Genomic DNA, 23,869 nt, shown 5'->3' on the forward strand with positions numbered 1-23,869 from the left:
TCTATCTATCTATCTATCTATCTATCTATCTATCTATCTATCTATCTATCTATCTATCTATCTATCTATCTATCTATCTATCTATCTATCAGCTTAAAGTTATTAATTTATCAATCTATTACCTTAAAGTTATCTATCAGTTAGCATAAAGTTATCTATCTATCTGTTAGCTTAAAGTTTAGTTATCTATCTGTTAGCTTAAAGTTCACTATCTATCTATCTATCTATCTATCTATCTATCTATCTATCTATCTATCTATCTATCTATCTATCTATCTATCTATCTATCTATCTATCTATCTGCTTAAAGTTATTAATTTATCAATCTATTACCTTAAAGTTATCTATCAGTTAGCATAAAGTTATCTATCTATCTGTTAGCTTAAAGTTTAGTTATCTATCTGTTAGCTTAAAGTTCACTATCTATCTATCTATCTATCTATCTATCTATCTATCTATCTATCTATCTATCTATCTATCTATCTGTTAGCATAAAGTTATCTATCCATCAGTTAGCTTAAAGTTATCCATCAATCTGTTAACTTAAAGTTATCCATCTATCCATCAGTTAGCTTAAAGTTATCTATCTATCTATCTATCTATCTATCTATCTATCTATCTATCTATCTATCTATCTATCTATCTATCTATCTATCTACTTAAAGCTATCTATCTCTTAGCTTAAAGTTATCCATCAGTTAGATAGATAACTTTAAGCTAACTGATAGATAAATCTATGCTAGCTGATAGAAAACTTTAAGCTAGATAACTTTTATCTATCTATCTATCTATCTATCTATCTATCTATCTATCTATCTATCTATCACATTCATTTACAAGAACCTGAACAGTGCATAAAAGACTACAACGATGACCCCAACATCACCCTGTACCTTCACACACGATCCCTGTGGAAACGGTGTGTGGATGCATCAACAGTGCCTCCTTGTGGATGGGATTGAGAAAACAGCATTGACTCGTGAGTAACAGCAGGCGAGAGAGATAGTGAGTTCTGACCTTCTTTTATAACACACCACCCTGAGGTCCTGTCTCAGAGCTTTGCGTTAACACACATTTTCATGGTGAACGATGTTTCCCATGATAATAAAGCAGTTTCCCCGACGGCTAAAACAGAGCATTTTAGCTTCTCTGTCAAGGTTTTAATGCACATTTTATCCCCTAACCCTAAAACCAGGTCTTAACTCACCAAAAAAGCACTTTAATGTCATGTAAACACCCATGAATTAGTTATTTTGACCTCAATACATACATAGTCCTAACCCTAACCTAGTTCCTCAGAAATGAGGTTCTGCCTCACTGGGATCAGGTTTTCCGTCTCCATGAGGACTACACTGGTCCTGACCTTTAGGCCGAAGAAAAAGCTGAGAAATTAAGGACAGTGTCGTACTCACCAGGGTTCCCCACACCAGAATTCAAGGACTTTCCAGGAATAAATCCCCTCAAATTCAAGGGCCAAAAGTCGCACAATGACCTTGGATGATCTGCGTTTGGACAAGTGATTGTTCTTGGGATCACGGGTCCAAGTCGGTCTTAATTTCCCAGGCGTCTCGTTGTCGTTTGCTCGCTTTACTCGCTCATCGTCCTGCGTGGAATCTCACATCAAACAATGCAAAAAAACGGTGCAAGTAAACATCAACTTTACTTCTTTCTTGCACGAAATTCAAGCAATTTCAACGTCCATTTACAAAAACCCTGGCATCGGACGCTGAATGAAAAACGCCCCCCGAAAGAAAACCCGCATTTTTTTTTTCTTTTTAAAGAGCTTTTTAATTCAAAGCCTTGTACAAGAAACACACAGAAAGCAACAATAGTAATGGTTAACATGACACCCAATACATCATCTGTACAATAAGGATTCTGCAAAACATGCTTCAGAAGTTCAGATACATCTCGTCACGTCGTCGCTATCGTCCAACAACGTACGTAAACTGCCCCGACGCGCTAAAATCGGGGGGAGTTTGGACTATTAGATATGGCGTATTTTTTTTTAATGGACAGCATCACATGAACGTCATTATGCATACCGTTAAAAAAACAACAACTATTACAGTACAAAATAAAACAGCTTAAGCGTCTTTATATCCACATTCCAACAAGGATCCTTCCTTAGCAACGCCACGAATAAACAAAACCAAAAAAAGCGTACAAAAGTCAAATAGCAAAAAAAAAATCAAGAGCCCTATTTGGTTGAGAGACAGGCCACTAAGTTGAGATGCGCTTACCCCCCCCCCCATATACGAGAAAGAAAAAACAAGGAAAACATCGCTTACTGTTGGCACATAGCAGCCGAACACCTTTTACACGTCTACCAACTGCAAGAAAGTCACTTCTAACCACCATTTAAAAGACATCAAAGTCGACGGAAAGGCGTATTCCAAAAGCGCGCGCTAACATTTTTGGAATAAACCATTCCATTTCCACCTATGAAGAGAGAGAGACAGAGTATTGAAACTGCGTCGACGACACAGAGAACCGTCCAGCACACGTCGGCGGTCGACCATGACACACGAGAGAGAGAGAACGCTACGTTAACAGTCAAGAGTTATTATTACGGTGTGTGTTTACGTACAAGTACATAAAGTAAACATGCTAACGTTATGGTATACGGAAGAGTCGGCGAGGTAAACGTCACCTGGAGTGTAACCGGAGGGGTTGAATGGAGCGGCTGTAAGGCAATACATGTGGAAGATGTTTTAAAATACTGAAAACACATCAGAGTAAGAGCTAAGGTATGAGGGGGTGTGTGGGGGGGGGGGGTCAATGAGCAAGGCAGCACCAGAGGAAAAAAGAACTAAAGATTCTGTGTACAGTGGGTTTAGTTTCTTCATAGTCGCAAGATTCAGTCTCGCCAGGTTGTTTTTAAATATACAAAATTGGAAATTTCGCTCGTTCCGCAAAAGTCTCGGGATGGTTTACATTCCCCCAGTTCGACGGGATACCGCGAAGTTCGCGAACCGTGCTGCACAATCCCCGTTTCTTTAGAAACATACAAGTAAAGCACTGTTAGCTAAACGACAAGACCCCACGACGCACAAACAAACAAACAAACGAGGGGCTGGAGGGAGGGAGGGCGGTAAGGTCTTTGCTCCACCGGACAATTTGGACGGTAAAGGCCGTCCCACGCTGGAGGATGAAGTGGCCAGATTTCGTTCTCGGACGCCATCGGACGAAACAAAGACGTACGCAACCGCTATTAAAGCTCCCATAGACCATAGAAGTTCCAATTAACGCTGTTTTTACCTTGTTTATGAAGCCCTAAAGTTTGGAAACCAACAGTTCAGCCACTGCTAAGAACGCTGGGTTTTATTTTATTCTCGGGCTCTGCAAGCGCTCTAAAATAAGCCTGGAATCTTGACGTAAAGATCCCGTCTCCTGAACAGCAGATCCTCCTAAACCGGGCACTAGTCCGGGCACATACGGTTGCGTACATTGAACCGCAGAAGAAGAAGAAGAACGTCCGTTGTGGAAGGTGTTTCACTTCTGGGTCCGACTCCGGGTCAACGAGGGACTACGTTTCACAATGTTTTGATAATGAGTTGCAGTGCATCCACCGTTCCAGAGGGGGGGCGCTGCGCTCATGAAAGCTAACGTCACGCTAATGACGTCACTTCCGGGTACCAGTTGGGAACGCTCTCGTTGGCCCCGGCCAATCGCAACACAGTTCCGTCTTCCGGGGGTGAGATTTCGGTCTGAAACGGCAGCAACTTGGGAGGTTTTTGACCATAAAGACAAGCTAATGTATGCTAATGTACGCTAACGTATGGACGCCAACAGCTCGCCGTCCAGATTTTGAAGATCCTCTAGTGTGGAGCAGTCTTTAACAGACAAACGTTGACATTTAGAAGTCCTCCACAGACTCCTCAAACACCTAGCGTAGCTCGACGACCAGTTTAGAGTCTCGGCGGACGTCATTTGCAGATTTGTGGGCGGGGTTTGATGACGAATAACAAAAATACGCAGGGAGATACGGCGAGGTTAAGGAGCAATAACTTAAGAACTACTTTCTGTATATTGTTTTTGCAGCTTCTAAAAAAGGGTTGTGCGTGCATATTGTAAATACTTAACTCATATTCGTACGTACGTTCAAGAGAGCGAAGGGGCGGCGGGCGGGGAGGAAAAAGGCCTTGAAGAATCGATGGAACTACATTTTATTTTGAAGTGCATTGCATTTACCTCAATGTATTGATGCAATATATGAAAGTCCAGCTGTGTTAAGTGCAAAAAACAAACACGCACCTCGTTTATCATCGACAAGCTGGACTTCTTGGGTTGGCGGGCGGGGGCAGGAAATCGGCGTAACACCTCGTTTGGCCGTGTACGACAGACTGAGGAAAGTTGTTTCGATGGAATCTGCAACTCGACGCACCAGATGGAAACAAGTTTCCATTGGCGCCGCAAGCGACAAGATTTCAACACCCGACATGTCGGGTGCAAAGGAGCGAACGACAACAAACTCCGTTTCCGTCCAAGTCTGCTTCAAAGCCAGAGTCGGTGCCGTGCAAGTGGTAAAATATGGCAATTTAAGAAGCTTATTATTAGCTGCCCCCTTTTCTAATTTATACATCTTCTATTTAACAAAAATATGCTCTTTTTTTTCTACTATTCAATAGCTGGGTGATGTAAATTTACTAGAGCTGAAACTAAATTAATCGTCAACTATTTTGATCATCGGTTTGAAGCTTTTTGTTCGCGATTAAAGCGAGATTTCTGCTCGTTTTAGCTTCTTGGATGTGAACATTTCAAGAAAGAAATCATTAAAACTGAATCATTTTGGTTTGTGGACAAAACAAAGACGTTGGAGAACATCGTCGTTCCCAGGTTCGACAAACGCTGATCGACGTTTTCTTAGCATTTTCCGCCGTTTTCATGAAAATAATCGTCAGTTAGTTGCAGCTCTAAAATTTACATTACATTTCATCAACACGGACAAACCTTTTTACGGGGGGAAAAAGGTAGGAAGGAAGGGTCTGAAGTGGCAACGTTGGCGTGAACACCTTCATATAATCGCCCGCTCTCCTGTTTATGGCTTGGCTGGGGAGGGGTTGTCGGAGGCGGGGGGCGGCGAGGAGGAGGCGGCGGCGGCGTTGTTGTCCGGGAGAGCGGAGGGGGAGGCGGGGCAGGAGGCCGGGGACGGGAACTCCTTTATCGTGACGGTGACGAGGTTGGTGGTGACGTCGGTGACCACCACGTCCTTGCAGCTCGGCGCCATTTCCGGGTACCAGTCGGGGTCTCCCTCGGCAGGCACCCGCTGCGGCTCAGTGGGGGCGGAGCTCTGGTCACCAGAGGACGGGGCAGCAGCGGGATTTTTTCGGTCTGGGGCGCCCTCCGCGTCATTGTCATCCTCTAAAGAAGGGGACGGCGAGGAGGGGAGGACGGGCGGCGCCATGTCGGCGTCAGAGGGCGTGGCCGGAGCTGGAGGCTTGGCGGTCTTCTGGGTCTCCGCGTGAGGTTCGGGACCCTGGGCGGAGGGAGAAGCCGCAGTGGCGGTGGGAGACTTCCCCTCAGAGCCGCTGGAGGTGGAAGGAGAGGGAGGAGTCCGAGTCTGAGAGGAGGGAGGGGCGTGGCTGTTCCTGGAGCGCGAGCCCGGGTGGGCGTGGAAAGGCAGCGGGCCGCCGCACTGCAGCCCGAACGGCTTCCCGTACATCGGGAAGCCCAGCATCTTCAGAGGAGGCTGGAAAGGCCTGTACGGAGCCTCTCCCTTTTTCCCGATGATGCGGTTGCGCGACGGGATGTTGTGGCGTCCCGCGGCGGCGTTCCGGCTTCCCGTGGCGCCGCCGCCGCCTCTCCCCGGCTTGTCGATGACCTTCAGGTTGAGAATGATTCGCCCTCGCTTGACCTCCCGGGGCTTGACCCTGCGGTTGAGGATGCGGACGGTCTCGGAGAAGGGCGACACGTGCATGCGGGAGGGGAAGCCGCCGGGGTTGGAGAAGCTGGACGCCAGGGGGTCGGTGCGGGGCAGCGGGCGCCGGGACATCCGGTGGCAGCGGTGGATGTCCTTCTTGAGCTTGTGCGTGGCGGCGAGGGAGTTGAGCTTGGGAGAGGGCGCGGCCGCCGAGGAAGAGGACGAAGACGGTAAGTGGTGAGGCGCGGCAGAGGAGGAGGGGATCACCCGGCTGGAAGCGGAGCGCGATGTCGTCTTGCGGGCGCTGGCGGTCTGGCTGCTGGGTTCTCGTTTCTGCCGACCCTGAAGAAGAAGAAGAAGAAGTGAGTTTTACTAAGAGAAAACTGCTGCTGAGCTTTTTCCATGATTAAAACAAGATTTCTGATTGTTTTAGCTTCTTAAATGTGAATATTTTCTTTGTTTCTTTGCTCCACATAAAAAAGAAATCATTAAAACTGAATAATTTTGGTTTGTGGACAAAACAAGATTTTCACATTCGAGAACATTGTTTTTTAAAACATTTTCTGGACCAAACGACAATGTTCGCCCCAGATTTGTTAGGCCAAAGCTAGGCTAACCATTTACAGCACAACTATCAACCAAAGTTAGATGTAAACAACGTCTTTTGACCTGAAAAGTCCGTCAAAAGACGACCATTTATTGATTTACTTACAACCAACGCTGCTCTAGTTGTTGACGCCGTCTTTAAACGATAATAAAGAGCCTCTTTTTGCAGCTGATCACAAAAACATGGCCCATGCGAGACATCTTAAAAGGCTCAGCGTAACCGCTTAAGTTGATTTGTACAAATGAAAACCAGCGGGACGATGCACGTTACAAACATGTAAGCAAACTTCAAACGAGCAGAAACCCGAAAGAAGAAACTTAACTGTAAGAAACCACAAACTTTTCCACTTTCATTTACGCTCAGCAAACGCATCTACCCGAGAGTGAGTTGAATCGATTAAAAATACAAACATTACCTTCAAGTGTTTCGGTTTCGGGCCTCGCTTCTTGGGTCCGTTCACCTCCCTGTCGCGCTCCCTGCAGAAAACATAACGCACACAGTTTACCAACATGAGCTTAAGTTTTTTTTCCACTCGACGTAGCATCTTTGGCGTGGCTGGTGGTGTTGCAGCAAACATGACTTCCATGTATGTACTGTACATCTTTGTACGGGGTCTCTGCAGGTTTCAACAAGTCAAATGTAAGACTTTTAAAGACATTTTTAAGACCATAATGAAAAATTTAAGACCCATTTCAAATCCATACTGGCAAAAAAGTACTAAAGACATGAAGGAAAAACTGGAGCCACAAATCGTTGAACTTGCAATTCGGCTTACATTAAGTTTTCTCTGCTGTTATGCTAAGCTGCAACAGCACGCTAGCTAGGTGGTGCTCGATAAATTCTCACCGGGGAACACAGGTGACCTACTTTAGTTCCGTGTTGTAGTTATTGTTGTTATCGCATCCTCAAAAACAGAAACATTTCAAAGCGAGACTGAAGTTTATGCATGTTTTAAATAAAAGTAACAAAATTGTATTTAAGACCTTTTAAGACATTGTAAGGCCTTAAATTCAAATTATTGGATTTAAGACTTTTTAAGACCCCTCGGATACCCTGTTGTAATGTGCCCTAATAAAAATGGATCGTTCGGGTTTATTGCGTTTGTGTGAGCTACACGCTAGCTCTAGCTCTACTGAAGAGCAGCCAAGGGACAAGGGGGCACAAGCTCAGTGAAAACATAGCTGCTAGCCTGCGAAAAAAAACCTGATTTTTAGCTAACTTACAGCAAAGAAAGTTATTACTCACTTCTGCTCAAAGCCCAGAATCAGCCTGTCGTCCAAAATGTTCTCCTCTGGCTCCCAGGTGCTGTGTCTGCACATAAAGGAACAATTATAACAAACTGGACTTAATGAACACCATCAGTAGATGCATAGCATATACAGCACGACTTACTTCATTGCCCATCCTTTCCATTTCACCAAGTATTCAAGTCTTGCCTGCAACAAAAAAAAAAGGAGAAGGAAATAAGCAAAAGCAGCTTTGATACTGTAAAATGACAGAGGCAGAGAAAATCCATTAAATCTGGACCGGATTTGCCTTTTGGGTATTTAACAAACACTCGAGATGTTCTTCTGTCCTTTTAGTGCAGCACAACATCGTCATTTCATCATCACCTCATCTGAAATGAACGATGCCGTTTTTCAAATAAGCAGCAGAACTTGTGCGGTTGTGAAAGCTGCTGCTGCTGCTGCTGCTTATGTTGCTGCTGTGAGCTCATCCTGGCTCCCAGGAATCCCATGAAGTCACACACATTTTACAGCACAGGAGTAACTTGAGCTGCATAGTAAATATCCACATTCCTTCAGGAAGACCAAGTCACTCCTGCCCATTCGTACGCAGAGCTCATTCTCAAGCCTATATTTGGTCATTGTTTTTGTTTTGCTTTTTTTTTTTTAAAGTTTCTCTCAAATAGCATGCATCTGCACAAAAGAGGAGAGGTGCACTAAGACGTGTAATAATTCATACGTATCAATAATAAGTATCGTCCTGCTGCTTTAAGATGGCATCCTAGCATCATTTATAAGGTATTTTAGCATTACGGCGCTGAAGTTAGCCTCCGATTCGGAACTTAAGGGGAAATTAACTTGATGCAGATTAATCTACAGACCCTGAAGATTCATAAAAACACACCCTCTGATTTGTGGAAACCTTTATTATATTCGTAAAAATGCAATAAAGGCCCATTTCAACGTTTTTTCAGCATATAGACCACATTGGACCAAGTCCTGATCCAAAACCAGTGTACCTAGACTTCTCAAATCTGGACTAGATTAATCTACAGACCCCGAAGATTCATAAAAACACACCCTCTGATTTGTGAAACCTTTAATCTATTTGTGTAAATGCAATAAAGGCACATTTCAACGTTTTTTTTCAGCATATAGACCACATTGGACCAAGTCCTGATCCAAAACCACTGTACCTGGACTCTACCACTTCAAAAACAGGCTAATAAAAACACTGGTGCTCGATAACCATCTGTTTTCCACGTTCCACCAGCACACGGGTTAACATTATGGTTTGGAACCATGTTTCTCGGCGTTCTGGAGGAAAACAACAGCCTCATAAAAAGTGCCCCCGGCGCGGGTTACTACTACACGGGCAGCTCTGAGGGGGACGGTGTCCGCGTAGCTTTTAGCTGCCATTAGCTGCCGGAGAATTCGGGCCCTTCCATTTTTTTTTATTATTAAAAACTCAGCACACACGGGCACACATTCACCGGGGAGCCTCGTTCCCCCCGCAGCTCGTACTCGGCTCCTCTTTGTGTCGCTGGGGGCTTTTTTATTACCCCGTTACCCGCCTGGACGTTCAAGCTAGGTTTAGCTTGTTAAGCTAACCGCGAAGTAAAAAAAAAACAGGTACCCGCGAGCCACAAGGCCTTCAGCGGGTACTTTGCGAGACACGGGAGGCTACGAACCGGAGCCGTGACGTGCCGTACCGTGCTCTACCGCGGCAGCTGAAAAAGAAGCGGGACGTGCTGCTAGCTCACCTTACGGACGCGGCGTTTCAGTATGGCTTCCGCGGCGAAAACACGATCTCCCACCGCCGAGAGCTCCATCTTTCATGCCCGAACCAAGCGACCTGTGTTTATTAAATGGCTGTGCGCGGTGTGGTGATGGTGGTGGTGGACCAGCCTCGGTTCTGTTGACTGCTCTGACCGGACAACACAGCCACTCTGAGGCAGAGCTAAGACTGAGAGAGGCGGCGGAGGAGGAGGAGGAGGACACTCTCTCTTTCTCTCTTTTCACTCTCTCTCTCTCGCGCGCGCACACACACACACACAACAACTGCAGCAGCAAATGTGTCACGTGGCCAGGGTCAGCCCATCGCGTCGCCCTGGCAACGGTGAAGACACTCGGGAGGATGCGAAGAAGCGCGCGCTGCCTCCAGCTCTCTCACTGTCACTGAGTGATAAAATAATAAAAATAATAAATAATGGTTCTTATAGAGAAACATTGAAAACAACAACATTTTCGTTAACTTAAATGTTTTATTTTATTTTTTTACAATAACTTACTTAAATTGCATTGTGTGTTTATAACTAAAACTGTAGTGAACATGTGCTTAGTTTTCTAAGTCTCTGTCTTTGTAAATTAAAGGCGCCATATGTAAGAATGTGGCCAAAAACGGTTACTACATTCAAATTCAAAATACCGAGGTCTTTTACCGAGGTTTGGTTTTCTGACGTAACTGGCAACCCGTGGTTGCTCGGCAACTGAGACTCTACTGACTGCAATGATTGGTAGGTGGCGCCACATGCCAAAAACATGATTTGCAGTCTGCAAAAGATTTTTTTTAATGCAAATATTTTGTCTGTACTGTTGTTGTTGGTGAGTTCAGTTTGTTATATGAACATTGTTCCTGTTGAGTCTCTGTGACATATTAGGAGGATTTAATGGCCAGATTTATTACATAATGCACCTTTAATGTCATACATGCATCCTAATGGGTTCATATGAATGAATGAATGACTTTATTCACATTTACAACAGCTCAAATTCACTCTATTAAAAGAGAAATAAAACGTAAAGATAAGAGTAAGAATAGAATAAAATAAAATAAAATACTGGTAAAAATGTACACTCATGATGTACATATAGAGTAAATAATAAAGTAGAGATGAGAATAAAAAATAAGATACAAATGCACAATATCCAAAAATGTACACACAGTGTAGAAAAGGACTAAACCTTAGATGTGCACTCAGTACAGAAGAAAAATCCTGAATATAAAAACTGACATTTATTTACAGCCATAAGCAGAGTGAGCATATGAAGTGTATTTATTTTGTTGTTTACAATGTGGGACATACTATGACACAATATGGCCCAAACCTGTCAATATCATTATATTACTAGCACAATAAAAAAATAAATACTGAGTGATTTTTGCTAGGAAAACTCAGTAATATATACCACAAAGCTATGCAATACACTACACATTGGAGATATTCAAAAATAAAATATGTGTATTGATTCTGAGCCTTTTTTATTCTTGTTTTCTGCCTTTATTTTAGTTTTTATTATGCTTTATTTAATTTATTTTAGTTGTTTGTATATGTATTTTATTGCCTCTTGTGAGCCTTTATGTCTTTTATTTGTTATTGTGTGATTGTCTTTAAACGCTGTACAAATAAAGTTGGATTTGATTATTTGTTTGTCTTTGCAAATTCAGACAAACACTAAAGTGTGAGTTGATAGTGTGTGTGTGCGTGGGTGGGCGGGACGTTCTCGCTGTCAATCCAACAGGCCCCTCCCCCCTTTTCCCCCCTCGCAGCTCTGATTGGAGGAGCGTCACGTCACTCGGGGGTCTGCCGTCAGGCTAGGTTGCTGCGTCACGGTTGTTGACGTTAGCTATCAGAAGTCAGGCGGTTTACGGAGGCACGGCAAGCGGGTAAGTAAGCGCACGCAGAGAGGCTCAAGCGGGCTGTTTTTACGCCACTTAATGCGATTAACCACGGCTCAACACGGTAGTAAAGAAAGTAACGTGTACGTTGGAGTTCTTTAAATATTAAAATAATAACATTAAAGACACGTAGGGCTCGTTTCCCTTGACAGTGTGTGTGGATACAGGCTGTGAGCGGCGGTATCATGTCAAATTGATTCGGGGTAACTGGAAACTCACGAGCAGCTTGAATGGAGACACTTGTTCGTTCCTTGTCGATTATTTATAGTTATTAAAAATGTGTCATGGGGGGGGGTATACCGGAAGGAAGTGGATGTAGTTGACAACTAACTTGCGTTATCAACCCTGTGTGTTTAGCTCAACTGGTGAAGACGAGGATGACACAGTTAGCTTATCTCACAGGAGATAAGTGGGTCGTTACCACACAAACCACACAATTCACTGTCAGGAATGGGACAATATACACTGTACACATGCCTGTAGTTGAGGGTGGTAGGTTTCTGTTGTCAGGATCCTTGTGAATGTTGAAAGTACCGTGTAATATCAGTGGTGGTACACCTGTTGCTACACTAAAGTGGTGCCATCTTGCGTCCATCCGGGCCTTGAAATAAATCATTCATTGATGTTTACGACAACAGGTTCACGATGCAGTTCCTTGGCCGGCTGTTGGACACGGTGTCCTCTGTCTCCACCCTCTTCACCAACCCCTACCGGGTGCGGGACGTGCCGCTGTCCGACTACGGCGGAGGAGGCAAAGAGCTGCTGAAGGAGGAGGGACGCATGGTGCTGTACCGGAACACCAGCTGCCAGTCGTGGGACTGTCTCCTCATGTGCCCCGAGACTCCAAACGTGGTCCTGAGGTCAGTGTCCAATCACACGGTGCAGTGGGGCGAGAGGCGGAGGAGCCCTTTTTATTGCATGCTATGACCTGTCCACGTTCACATTGTATACAGGCTCTTTCAGGTGGGCTCCGAGGAGGACGCCATGAACTGGTTCCCGCAGTATGCCCTCAAGCTCCGGCCCTTCTACGAGACACTCCCCCTGAAAGCTGAGACCACCCAGCCGATCGTCGACTGCGTCCGCAGCCACCCGGACTGGAGCTCCGCCCACGTCGCCGTGGAGACGGGACTGAGAGAGTGTCTCAAACACAACTACATCCAGAGGTACGATGAGAGGCGAGAGATGCGAGGTATTAGAGCTCCGTAGCGCACTGTTAATCCATCTCTGTGGAAACATTGAATTGCTAATTTTAGCAAAATAAAAGCCCCAGAGCAGGCTTCTGAAATACATTAGGATTTTAAGTAGTGTTATCAGGGGAAATTTATTGTGAAGATGAAGAAATCGTGAAATTAAAAACAAATATTTGTCGTTTATCCTGCACAAACAACATATCTGACTTGCTAGATATCACCACATCGTACTATGATGTTACCCCAAACAATCCTAACGCAACACAGAAGGGTTAATAGGTTTAAAAAATCATTGGTTGCAGACCTTTCTCTCAATATATTATGGACTTCATTCATTTCACATCTTAGCAGCCCAAGCGGCCTGGTTTTTAAAGACTTTAGTTGACATATTTTGACCCCTCAGTGGAGTTATTTATGTATTTTTCTTCCCCCTCCAGTCAGATCAACTCTCGGAACGCGTCGGGTCAGACGCCGCTGCATCTGGCGTGCGAGCGCGGCGACCTGGTGTCCGTCAAGGAGCTGCTGGAGGAAAGCCAAGCTCGCACCGACATCAAAGACCGCAACGGCGAGACCCCCATGCACTGCGCCGCCAAGCAGGAATCTCCCGCCGTCATCCAGGTGAGCAAACGATCCGTAGAATAGTAATAGTCATGAAAACAACTCTCCCCTCCTCCGCACCGCTCCATCGCGTCGTTCTCCTCCTCCTCCTCTTCTCCTCACCCAGGTCCTGTGCTCGCGGCTGTGCTCGGGCGTGAATGAGCTCAACTGTAACGGGGAGACGCCGCTCCATGTGGCGTGCCGCATGGGACGCGTGGAGGCCGTCAAAGCCTTGCTGGACGGCGGGGCCAAGTGCAACGCCATCGGCGGCACCGGCTATCCCATCCACAGTGCAATGAAGTACAGCGAGAAGGGGTGAGTAGAGGACGTAGGTCAGGGTTTTAAAAAACGGTTGTCACAGTTAACAGTTAACACAGATGCTAATTTGCCCGGTTTGACAGGTGTGTGGAGGAGATCCTTAAAGCAGATCCAGGGCAGCTCCAGGCAGAAGACTCGGTGTATGGAGGGACGCCGCTGCACTGGGCCAAAACTGCTGAGGTAAAAAATAATCCTGATATTTTAAGTTAATGTTAAATGTGATGCTGCCATCCACAGTTTGAACTTCTTAATCACAGTTGGAAGTCTTCTTAAAGCAAGGCCCTTGCCTAAAGCACAGAAAAAGAGCTGTTAACCCACTTATTTAGAGCTGAAATTAATCGATTACTAAATGAATAGTCAACTATTTTGATAATCGATGATCGGTTTGAAGCTTTTTTTCCCGATGAAAACAAGATTTCTGATCGTTTTAGCATCTTAAATGTGAATATTTTCTTCAATTTCTCCATTAAACTGAATCGTTTTGGTTTTGACCAAGCGATTCATCAATTCACCCAGGAAATAACTGACACATTACTCGGTTAGCAAAATAATCGTCACTTATTCATCCCTATATGGTTATAGGGAATGTTTCAGCCTTTACAAGTATGCCCCCTGGTGTTCAGGAGGAATAAACCCAGAAAATACAAATTAATATATGGCTCCTACATTAGATTACTTATTTTCTTATCAGGAAGTTGGTGACCTAATTTGTCTTTGTTGAATGAGTTGCGCTGCTATGATGCTATTAGCGAACACCGCTAATGCAACGTCAGGTCAAAGGGCGGGAAATGCTAATGGCAGCAATGAACGCAAACTCATGAAACTATTAAATAAACAACGTTGGCGTCTCTGCGTCAGATGTGTCGCCTGCTGCTGGAGCACGGCTGCGCGGTCAACTACCTCAGTAAGACCGGCGAGAGCGCCCTCCACGTTTTGACCAAGAGGGGGCGCTTTGAGGCGGCCATGGTGCTGCTCACCCATGGGGCGAACGCCAACCTGAGGGGTCAGGATGGGAACACGGCCCTTCACCTGGCTATGAAGGTGTGTATCTACATCCATTGTACATGCATTGTCTGTTTTCCAGGTTAAAAATGTAAAGACTTTCCGTTTCTTTTGTGTGCTCGTTAGATGGACCACATGGAGTTGATCAAAGCTCTGATCGTGTTTGGTGCCGACGTGGAGATCCACAACGACCTGGGAGAAACCCCGGGACTGATCGCTGCACGCAACAGCAAAGGTAAGGAGAATGAAAATGATATTACGCTAAGAACATTAGGAAAATAAGGAATATCTGAGAGTGAAATTGTGCTATTATAGAATATAATAACTCCGCTAACAAGTGAATGGTGTTCGATGTCATGTGGCTTGTCGATTGTGAAACCTCAGCATGATGCAATGAATGATTTAGATTATAGTTAAGTAATGATGTTCTGGACTGATACCAATGTTACGAATGTAAAAATGTGTTGGTTTTTTTTCAGTGAATCTAACATTAAATGGATCAGAAATACATTGTTAATGTGGTAAACGACTATTCTAGCTGCAAACGTCTGGTTTTTAATGGAATATGTACATAGGTCTATAGAGGCCCATTTCCAGTGTTTGCTAATGGTACGTTCTGTTTGCTAACTGCGTTAAAAGGCTATTGGATGATTAGAAAACCCTTGTGCAATGATGTTAGCACAGCTGAAAACAGTTTTGCTGGTGGTTAATGATCAATGGTCAATGTCTTGACTCTATTTTCTATTCATTTTGCAACTCTTTTGATGAATTAATGTGTGACTTTTAATGGGAAACACAAATAAAATTGTATAGGTGAGCCCAAACTTTCGTATCAAAGTGACAAAACAGTTTTTTTTTATAATACCTTAATCTACCTTAAGCTTTTAAGCCCTTTAATCTCGTCAATTCAGCATTCACAGCCCACATGAATAATAAGAGTGTGGTATTGGAAATGAGGAAGATTAGTGCATTAGCGAAAAAATGTGTATGAAAGCACCCAGTTGATTCTCTGAAGCCGAAATGGTGGTGTGCACACAAAATGTTCCTGTTGTGTTGATGGTTTTAAAAATGCATGATGTTTGCTAACAGCTCGCTGGTCTTCTCTCTTCTTTCTCTTTGTCTCTTTGTCTTTATCCACCTCTTTCTTCTCTCTCTCTCTCTGCTGTTTGGGTGCATGTGTTAACACATTGACTCGCTTGCATGTGTGTGTGTGTGTGTGTGTGTGTTAAAATCTGAAAGGTCCTAATAGAAAGATACTGCTGGACATGCTGTGTAGTGTAGGAGTCCAGCGTTGCCTCCCTCCCTCCCCCAGCAGCCCTCCTCCCGTCTCCTTCAAGGCCACATCTCAAAGCATAGGTAACACCGTCCATCACCATCCATCACCTCTACTGCCTCTCTATTGCTTTATAGTTATAGACTTTTATATTTACTGCACATTTTAGGTCAGGAAGTGATTCGTTTTACGTCTGAGACGAAATGGAGGCAACAGCAACATTGCTCTAGTAAAGTGAGACGACCGCAAAACAATTTGGCGTCCGACAAAAAAGTTTCAGAAGTTAATTCTGCTCCTGCGCTGCTGCTGTATACATACAAACGCTCCCTCTGTGTTATAGATTTTTATATTTACTGCACATTTTAGGTCAGGAAGTGATTTGTTTTATGTCTAAGACAAAATAAATCGAGGCAACAGCAACATTGCGCTAGTAAAGTGAGACGACCGCAGAACAATCTGGCGTCCGACAAAAAAAGTTTCAGAAGTTCATTCTGCTCCTGCGCTGCTGCTGTATACATACAAACGCTCCCTCGGTCTTATAGATTTTTATATTTACTGCACATTTTAGGTCAGGAGGTGATTTGTTTTATGTCTAAGACAAAGTAAATGGAGGCAACAGCAACATTGCGCTAGTAAAGTGAGACGACCGCAGAACACTTTGGTGTCCGACAAAAAAAGTTTGAGAAGTTAATTCTGCTCCTGCACTGCTGCTGTATACATACAAACGCTCCCTCTGTCTTAAAGATTTTTATATTTACTGCACATTTTATGTCAGGAAGTGATTTGTTTTATGTCTAAGACAAAATAAATCGAGGCAACAGCAACATTGCGCTAGTAAAGTGAGACGAGCGCAAAACAATTTGGCGTCCGACAAAAAAGTTTCAGAAGTTCATTCTGCTCCTGCGCTGCTGCTGTATACATACAAACGCTCCCTTGGTCTTATAGATAATTATATTTACTGCACATTTTAGGTTAGGAAGTGATTCGTTTTATGACAAAATGGAGGCAACAGCAACATTGCGCTAGTAAAGTGAGACGACCGCAGAACAATTTGGCATCTGACAAAAAAGTTTCAGAAGTTAATTCTGCTCCTGCGCTGCTGCTGTATACAAACGCTCCCTCTGTCTTATAGATTTTGATATTTACTGCACATTTTAGATCAGGAAGTGATTCGTTTTACGTCTAAGACAAATGGAGGCAACAGCAACATTGCGCTAGTAAAGTGAGACGACCGTAAAACAATTTGGCGTCCGACAAAAAAGTTTCAGAAGTTAATTCTTGCTGCTCAAAAAATGCTTGGTTCGGTGTCCCCCACCTGCTCCTGCACTGCTGCTGTATACATACAAACGCTCCCTCGGTCTGGTCTGATAGTTTTGCTTGACGGAGGCGGTTTTCAGAAGAAGGAGAAAGAAAGTTAGGATAATAAAATATGTTGAAATTCCTTTTAACACAATAAAATGTAGTGCTTTAATTAAGGAATGATTTTATATTTTATATCTGCTTTACTCTGCAGATCAGTTTAGATGTGTCATTGGATCTATGTCTTTCAATTTTTTAGTAACTACCACTTAATAGAAAACTCGGTGACCCTACAGTCGTTTCCCATCGTCACCAATAAACAGCTGTTGTGATTGGCTCACAGGGTTCGACAACCTCGTGCACGTGGGCGCCGCGATCAGCGCGATGAGCAGAAGCGCTTCCGAAGTGGACGGCCCCAAAATGGAGAAAACGAAGTGAGTCTAATCTGATATGATCTCAGATTGAACGCTGTCGCACTGTGCAGCTTTTGAAAAACAGCAAGGCTTACACGTGTTTTCTCTCTCTCTTCTCCTGCAGGCTGGACAGACTGCTGTGTCTGGACGGCGGAGGCATTAAGGGTCTGGTGCTGATCCAGATGTTGATCGCTCTGGAGAAGGAGGCCGGTCGACCCACCCGAGAGCTCTTTGACTGGGTCGCTGGCACGAGCACCGGGGGAATACTGGCCCTCGCTATAGTCCACGGTTTGCACGTTTTTTTAATGCTTTACGTTGTTTCATGTAACGCAAAAACACAAAAAAATAACTGCTTCTTTTTTTTATATGTAGGTAAGTCAATGGAGTACCTGCGCTGCTTATACTTCAGGATGAAGGAGCAGGTTTTTAAGGGGTCACGACCCTACGAGTCGGCACCGCTGGAGGACTTCCTGAAGAAGGAGTTTGGAGAGAACACCAAGATGACGGAAGTCCAGTTCCCCAGGTAACCGCTTGGTTCTATACACTCTTAGAAATAAAAGTGCCAAGTAGAACCATTATAAGGCTCTTCTGCTTGTCCTCATAGGAGAACCCTTTTGGAGGGTTCCACCAAGAACCATTTTAAAACCCTTTTATTCGGGAAAGGGGTTTCAAAGGGTTCTCTTGATCAAAATGGGTCTTACTGGAACCATTAGTGTTACCAAGAACCCTTGAAAAACCCTTTCTTAGGGGAAGCAGATGGTTCCAGGTAGAACCTCAGCCCTTGTAGAAGAACCCTTTTGGAACCCTTATTTCTAAGAGTGTAATGGTTCATGAAGCTTGTGAAGTCCTACTACACTACTTTGGGGTCAGCTAGACAGTTTTTTTTGTGTTTTCCATTAAAAGTCAGACTTTTATTCATCAAAAGAGTTGCAAAATGAATAGAAAATATAGTCGAGACATTGACAAGATCAGAAATAATGATTTTTATTCCAAATAAACATGTTTTCAGCTGTGCTAACATCATTGCACAAGGGTTTTCTAATCATCCAATAGCCTTCTAGCGCCATTAGCAAACACAATGTACCATTAGAACACTGGAAATTAGCCTCTTTACACCTATGTACATATTCCATTAAAAACCAGACGTTTGCAGCTAGAATAGTCGTTTACCACATTAACAATGTATAGAGTGTATTTCTTATTCATTTAATGTTATATTCATTGAGAAAAGGTGCTTTTCCTTCAAAAATAAGGACATTTCTCAATGCCTCACTGACTCTTCTCTTTCCTTCCTGCAGGGTGATGGTGACCAGCGTCCTCGCCGACAGACACCCAGGCGAGCTGCACATCTTCAGGAACTACGACCCGCCCTCCGTCCGCAGAGAGCCGCCGTACTCCACCACCGCCACGTTCAAACCCATCACCATTCCGCAAGGTAAGTCCGCGAGTGTTACCCCCGTGTTATCCATCCACGCCACGGGATGGCGTCAAAGTCCTCGAATCTAATCTAAACTTTGGATGACTGCAAGTTAAATTAAATTAAATTAAATTAAATTAAATTAAAACCTTGGCCTGAGTTGTTTGCGTGTCGGCCGTGTTGTTGTTACAGGATGGGAGGATGAGGATGTGTTGATAGTAGGATACACAGAGGAGCCAACCAGAAAGCGTAGGAAGGTGACAGATGAAGGTGTGTGGATGTGGGAGACTCTACACGTCGGACAAAATATCTCACGTTACATTTTCTCAACTCACGAATTAGCCTTAGTGTTATACACTACCGTTCAAAAGTTTGGGGTCACTTAGAAATGTCCTTATTTTTTGAAGGAAAAGCACTATTTTTTTCAATGAATGTAACATTAAATGATTCAGAAATAGGTGTATAGAGGTCCATTTCCAGTGTTCTAATGGTACATTGTGTTTGTTAATGGCGTTAGAAGGCTATTGGATGATTAGAAAACCCTTGTGCAATGATGTTAGCACAGCTGAAAACAGTTTTGCTGATTCTTTCAGTGTCTTGACTATATTTTCTATTCATTTTGCAACTCTCTTGATGAATAAAAGTGTGACTTTTAATGGAAAACACAACAAAAATTGCATAGTTGAGCCCAAACCTTTGAACGGTAGTGTAGGTCCAGTGTGTATGAATCTGATCTGTAACTGTGGTGGCTGAAAGGATGTCATTATTCTTTGTTTTTCGAGAAAAACTCTGCTTCAAAATGTCAAATTGCACTATCCTGGTTGGTTCGTCCATTTGGTACACTGTAGCAAGATGGTGGCCCCTGTATAACCTTAAAGTACATATAAAATGGCGTATTCTAAGGTTATGGAAACTATTGACCCTCCTAAGTGTTACACACTGAGCCTTTAAATGTAATAAATAATAAGAAAATTGACTTTTAAAGGATCCATAATCACCGTGGATGAATGTGTTTGTGTGTTTTCCAGCTTTTCTCAAGCTGTTTTGGCTCATCAATCGTATTCTTGTCATTTTTTTTTATCAGAACAGCTAGTGTGGCGAGCTGCTCGCTCCAGCGGCGCTGCTCCGACTTACTTCCGACCCATGGGCCGTTTTCTGGACGGAGGGCTGCTCGCCAATAACCCGACCCTGGACGCCATGTCGGAGATCCATCAGTACAACAAATCGTTAAAGGCAGAGGTAGGCTGACATCTTCTGTTTGGATTCCTCTTCCGTGATCCTTTATTACGTGCACATTTAACGCGTATTGTTCCTGCTTCCTCTCAGGGTCACAGGCATGAAATCAAGAAACTGGGTATGGTGATCTCCCTCGGCACAGGTAAGCCTCTGATCAAATGTTTTAATGATTAAAAAAAGTGAATTTCTAGCCCAGAATGTCGTTTGGCCACACCTCTTGGAAGTGGGAGGCGACGACACCCTTTCCAGACCCTAAGAGAGTAGAGAATTATCTGTATCTGTTAGTGCTGGGCACTTTAGCGGCGGTTAGCGGCGCTAACGGCATCAACGCTAACATGCGCGCGTGACGTAATGTTTACGTGACTCTAAAGTAACGCTAGTATACAAGTACGCTGGTTATTTGTAGCGCCGCTCTTTTCGTTTAATAAACAGACCACTCCAGTTCGACTGTAGGCGCGCTAAAGGAGCTAACACCGCTAGCGGAGCTGACTGGTAAACGGTGCCTAGGCTGCGGTGTCATGGCACGTAAACATGACATCACACAAGTCTTTTTCCGGTCAGTCGCCATGGAAACGTGTCATGCGTTAGTGTGCGTTAACGTTGACGCCGTTAGCATGCTAACGTGCCCAGCGCTAGTATAAATATGGAGATTTCAGCCAATACATGTCATTCTTATTTCTATATTGCCTTCCCCTAAAGTGCTTTTGTGTCCGCTCCAGTTCGACTGTAGGCGCTTCTAACGGCGCTAAAGGAGCTAACGGAGCTAACTGGTAAACGGTGCCTGGACTCCGGTGCCGCGGCACGTAAACATGGCGTCGCGCACGTCTTTTTCCGGTCAGTCGTCATGGAATCGCGGCGTGCGCTAACGCGCTAACGTGCCCATGCCGTTTAAGTCACTTTGTCCCTTGCCCACAAAGCTGCACAGGAGAATACCCGTGCACCTGTGTATAATTCATGCTCGTGTTTGGCTACGTCTCCAAGGTAAACCCCCTCAGGTGGTGGTGAGCTCTGTGGATGTTTTCCGACCGTCCAATCCCCTGGAGCTCGCCAAGAGCTTCGTCGGGGCAAAGGAGCTGGGCAAGATGCTGGTGGACTGTGTGAGTACTGCACCTGCAGATAAAAATAAAACCATGCCCGTGACCCCTTTTCCTAACCTTTGATGTTTGTATAATTGTCTGAACAGTGCACAGACTCTGACGGCTGTGCTGTGGACAGAGCAAGAGCCTGGTGTGAAATGATTGACACCATCTATCACAGGTTTGCTCACGTTGACTTCCTGGTCTTTCCTGTTTTGTTTTTTGTTTTTTTTTGGTTTAATTTCTGACTAAATATCTTCATCTCCTCTGCGTGTGCAGACTGAGCCCCCAGCTGTCGCAGGAGGTGATGCTGGACGAGGTGAGTGACGCAGTCCTGGTGGACATGCTGTGGGAAACCCAGATGTACCTGTATGAGAAGAGAGAGGTCCTCCGGTCCTTGGCTAACAGGCTTGTGAATCACTGAAAGTGTGTGTGTGTGTGTGTGTGTGTGAGAGCAGAAGAGAGATGATTGGCAGGACAGAAGGTCAAAGAAATGAGTCTGACGCAACAGTTATTATCGTTGTTTATTCGGTTTACTGTAAGTAGGAACCAGTGACTTGACAGACGATTTTGCGTGTCTGAGTGTGAGACTGCAGGAAGTGACACCAACCACATTAAAATGTGGCACAATCGCACTGAAGCGACACATTTTCTTTTTTGTTCCACTCTCCATACCGCGTTTCATAACAACTTTAAGTCCTTTTCACGCTGCTTCCACATTCCGCCTTACGTGTCAGGGACCCCACATTCGTACCGTTTTCCCATCCCCGCTATTCATTCCCATTTAACACAAATATCCAACCTCGTAACCACTGTGTTTAACTTGTAGCATTAGAACAGGACTGAAAATGAGACTTGAATGATGGACTTACTTGAAAGAGAGAGAAACAAAGACTCCTTGCTACTTGCACAAAGTAAACTTGACGTAAGAATAATAATAATAATAATAATAATCCAATGTTTTTTGTTTTTTTTTGTATTTGGATGAAACTGGTATATTAATAAAATATATGAATATTGACTTACATTGTATACACGATTGCTTTGTTTCGTTGTTGCAGTCATACAGTCGTAGCTTATCGGGCGTTTGATTAAGAGTTCCTTTCAAAAAACTTACTAATTTGATCCTTGTGGCAGAAAATGGCACCTTCCTAAAAAACTGCTGTAAAAATATTGTATATTGTTTTTTACCACTTTGAAAAAGTCAATCTTTTAAAGCTACTTCAGCCTGAAATATACACAGCAAATATTAATAATATTTTGAAATTCTAAGAAACATTGATTTTGATGCAGTGTTTTTGTTTTTTGAAAAAACTTCCAAATTTGTTCCTAGGGACAAAAAACGTCCACATTTGATCAAGTTTAACTGAGAGACATAATTATGCAAGAAGTTGCAATTGTTTACAGTGATTAAATGGCTGATTCTTTGTCATTTTATGCTCAATTTGCGCCGATAATGAGTACATTTGCAGTAGTAAATATGCATGACTCCAAGTGTTTTGTTGTAATGATATAATTTATTCAAAAATATAGGTTATTGCTGTATATTAAACAGCTACAAGCTGAGGAACAGGACATCATGTACTGTACGTGGGTCCCATGTTGACATTAGCATATGTGCTAATGTGGTTTGACAGTGGAGTAGACGGCGTCGGTGGAGTTTGGAAAAGTAACTGTGCTGTAGACGTGTTCGGGCGGTGGTGGAGCCGAGATGTCGGCGTACTCGTGGCCAAGACTTATCTAATAAAGAGAGAGAAGGAAATCATCATTTTATTTAAGTTTCGTTTCTCGTGAACGAAGCTACTGCACGTACAATTATTCAGACTATAATTCCGATGGGAAAAGTTCGCAAAGATTCCGTGTTCACTAAACCTACTTCCTCCAGTCACCACTGTTAAAATCCAGCGCTTATTCTGAAAATTCTTATTTTTTTGTTTTACCTGTTCCACGTTGTCATAGGTTTCAGCTCCAGGAGACTTTCTGGAAGTCGTCTTTTTTCTAGTTAGCGAAGATAAAACAAATTGAGAAATTAAGCCAGTTTATGCTGTGTTTGCACCGGATCGGCACGGCACGGTTAAGTTGTGTTTCCGCTAGCATACTAGGTACTTTTTTAGTACCTGCTCTGGAGAGATTCCAAGGAAGCTAAGGCGATGCTACGCATGACGTCGCCAGACGTCCGACACAAGAATCAAGCCGAACTGTAGATCAGTTAAAATGAAGTCACGGCAGTTTCATGCAGCGGTGCCGTGCTGACTCCGCCCACATTTGGTAGCTACTATGCTAGTGGAAACACAACTTAACCATGCCATGGCGTGGCGAGCTGAAAATGAACAGTGTTGCTCACCTCCACATGAAAACAACCGTAGATATAATCAAAAACAGTAGAACTGCAGCGACTCCGGTGACGACCGGTATCCATGGACGGTGTGCTGGACTGGTTTTTCTGTGGACTGTGAGAACTTCTTCACGTGACCTGTGTTTCCCCACAGCGCAGGCGTATTTTCCCGCGTCCCGACCGCTGACTGGGTCTAAAACCAGGCGTTTGCTGCGTCTTTCTGTCCGGTCCGGCGGTCGATTGTTCAAAAACCAAGTGTAGACGGTGTCTTTAGCCAGAGGACAGCTGGTTCTGCAGGTAACTGTGACTCTCTGCCCTTCGGTCACCACGGCAGAGGG

General features: G+C 44.1%; 2 protein-coding genes across 2 annotated transcripts; one reads left to right on the forward strand and one right to left on the reverse strand.

Moving 5' to 3' along the window:
- Nucleotides 1-1,880: 1,880 nt before the first annotated feature.
- On the reverse strand, nucleotides 1,881-9,556 carry cbx6a (chromobox homolog 6a). Its single transcript, XM_083905510.1, has 5 exons — nucleotides 9,460-9,556; nucleotides 7,863-7,906; nucleotides 7,716-7,781; nucleotides 6,886-6,946; nucleotides 1,881-6,205 (listed from the first exon to the last, which is right to left on the reverse strand). Exons 1-5 carry the CDS (start codon nucleotides 9,526-9,528, stop codon nucleotides 5,042-5,044), a joined length of 1,404 nt encoding a protein of 467 aa, XP_083761636.1. The 5' UTR covers nucleotides 9,529-9,556; the 3' UTR covers nucleotides 1,881-5,041.
- Nucleotides 9,557-11,342: 1,786 nt separating this feature from the next.
- pla2g6 (phospholipase A2, group VI (cytosolic, calcium-independent)) lies at nucleotides 11,343-22,088 on the forward strand. Its single transcript, XM_083906149.1, has 17 exons — nucleotides 11,343-11,363; nucleotides 12,014-12,235; nucleotides 12,329-12,538; nucleotides 13,003-13,183; nucleotides 13,290-13,477; nucleotides 13,564-13,660; nucleotides 14,339-14,521; nucleotides 14,609-14,717; nucleotides 17,398-17,488; nucleotides 17,592-17,755; nucleotides 17,840-17,990; nucleotides 18,766-18,902; nucleotides 19,969-20,123; nucleotides 20,211-20,262; nucleotides 21,102-21,217; nucleotides 21,304-21,377; nucleotides 21,476-22,088. Exons 2-17 carry the CDS (start codon nucleotides 12,021-12,023, stop codon nucleotides 21,618-21,620), a joined length of 2,268 nt encoding a protein of 755 aa, XP_083762275.1. The 5' UTR covers nucleotides 11,343-11,363; nucleotides 12,014-12,020; the 3' UTR covers nucleotides 21,621-22,088.
- The last annotated feature ends 1,781 nt before the right edge of the window (nucleotides 22,089-23,869 follow it).

The sequence above is a fragment of the Microchirus variegatus genome (genome assembly GCF_963457635.1).
Source record: "Microchirus variegatus genome assembly, chromosome: 19".
Taxonomy (NCBI): domain Eukaryota; kingdom Metazoa; phylum Chordata; class Actinopteri; order Pleuronectiformes; family Soleidae; genus Microchirus; species Microchirus variegatus.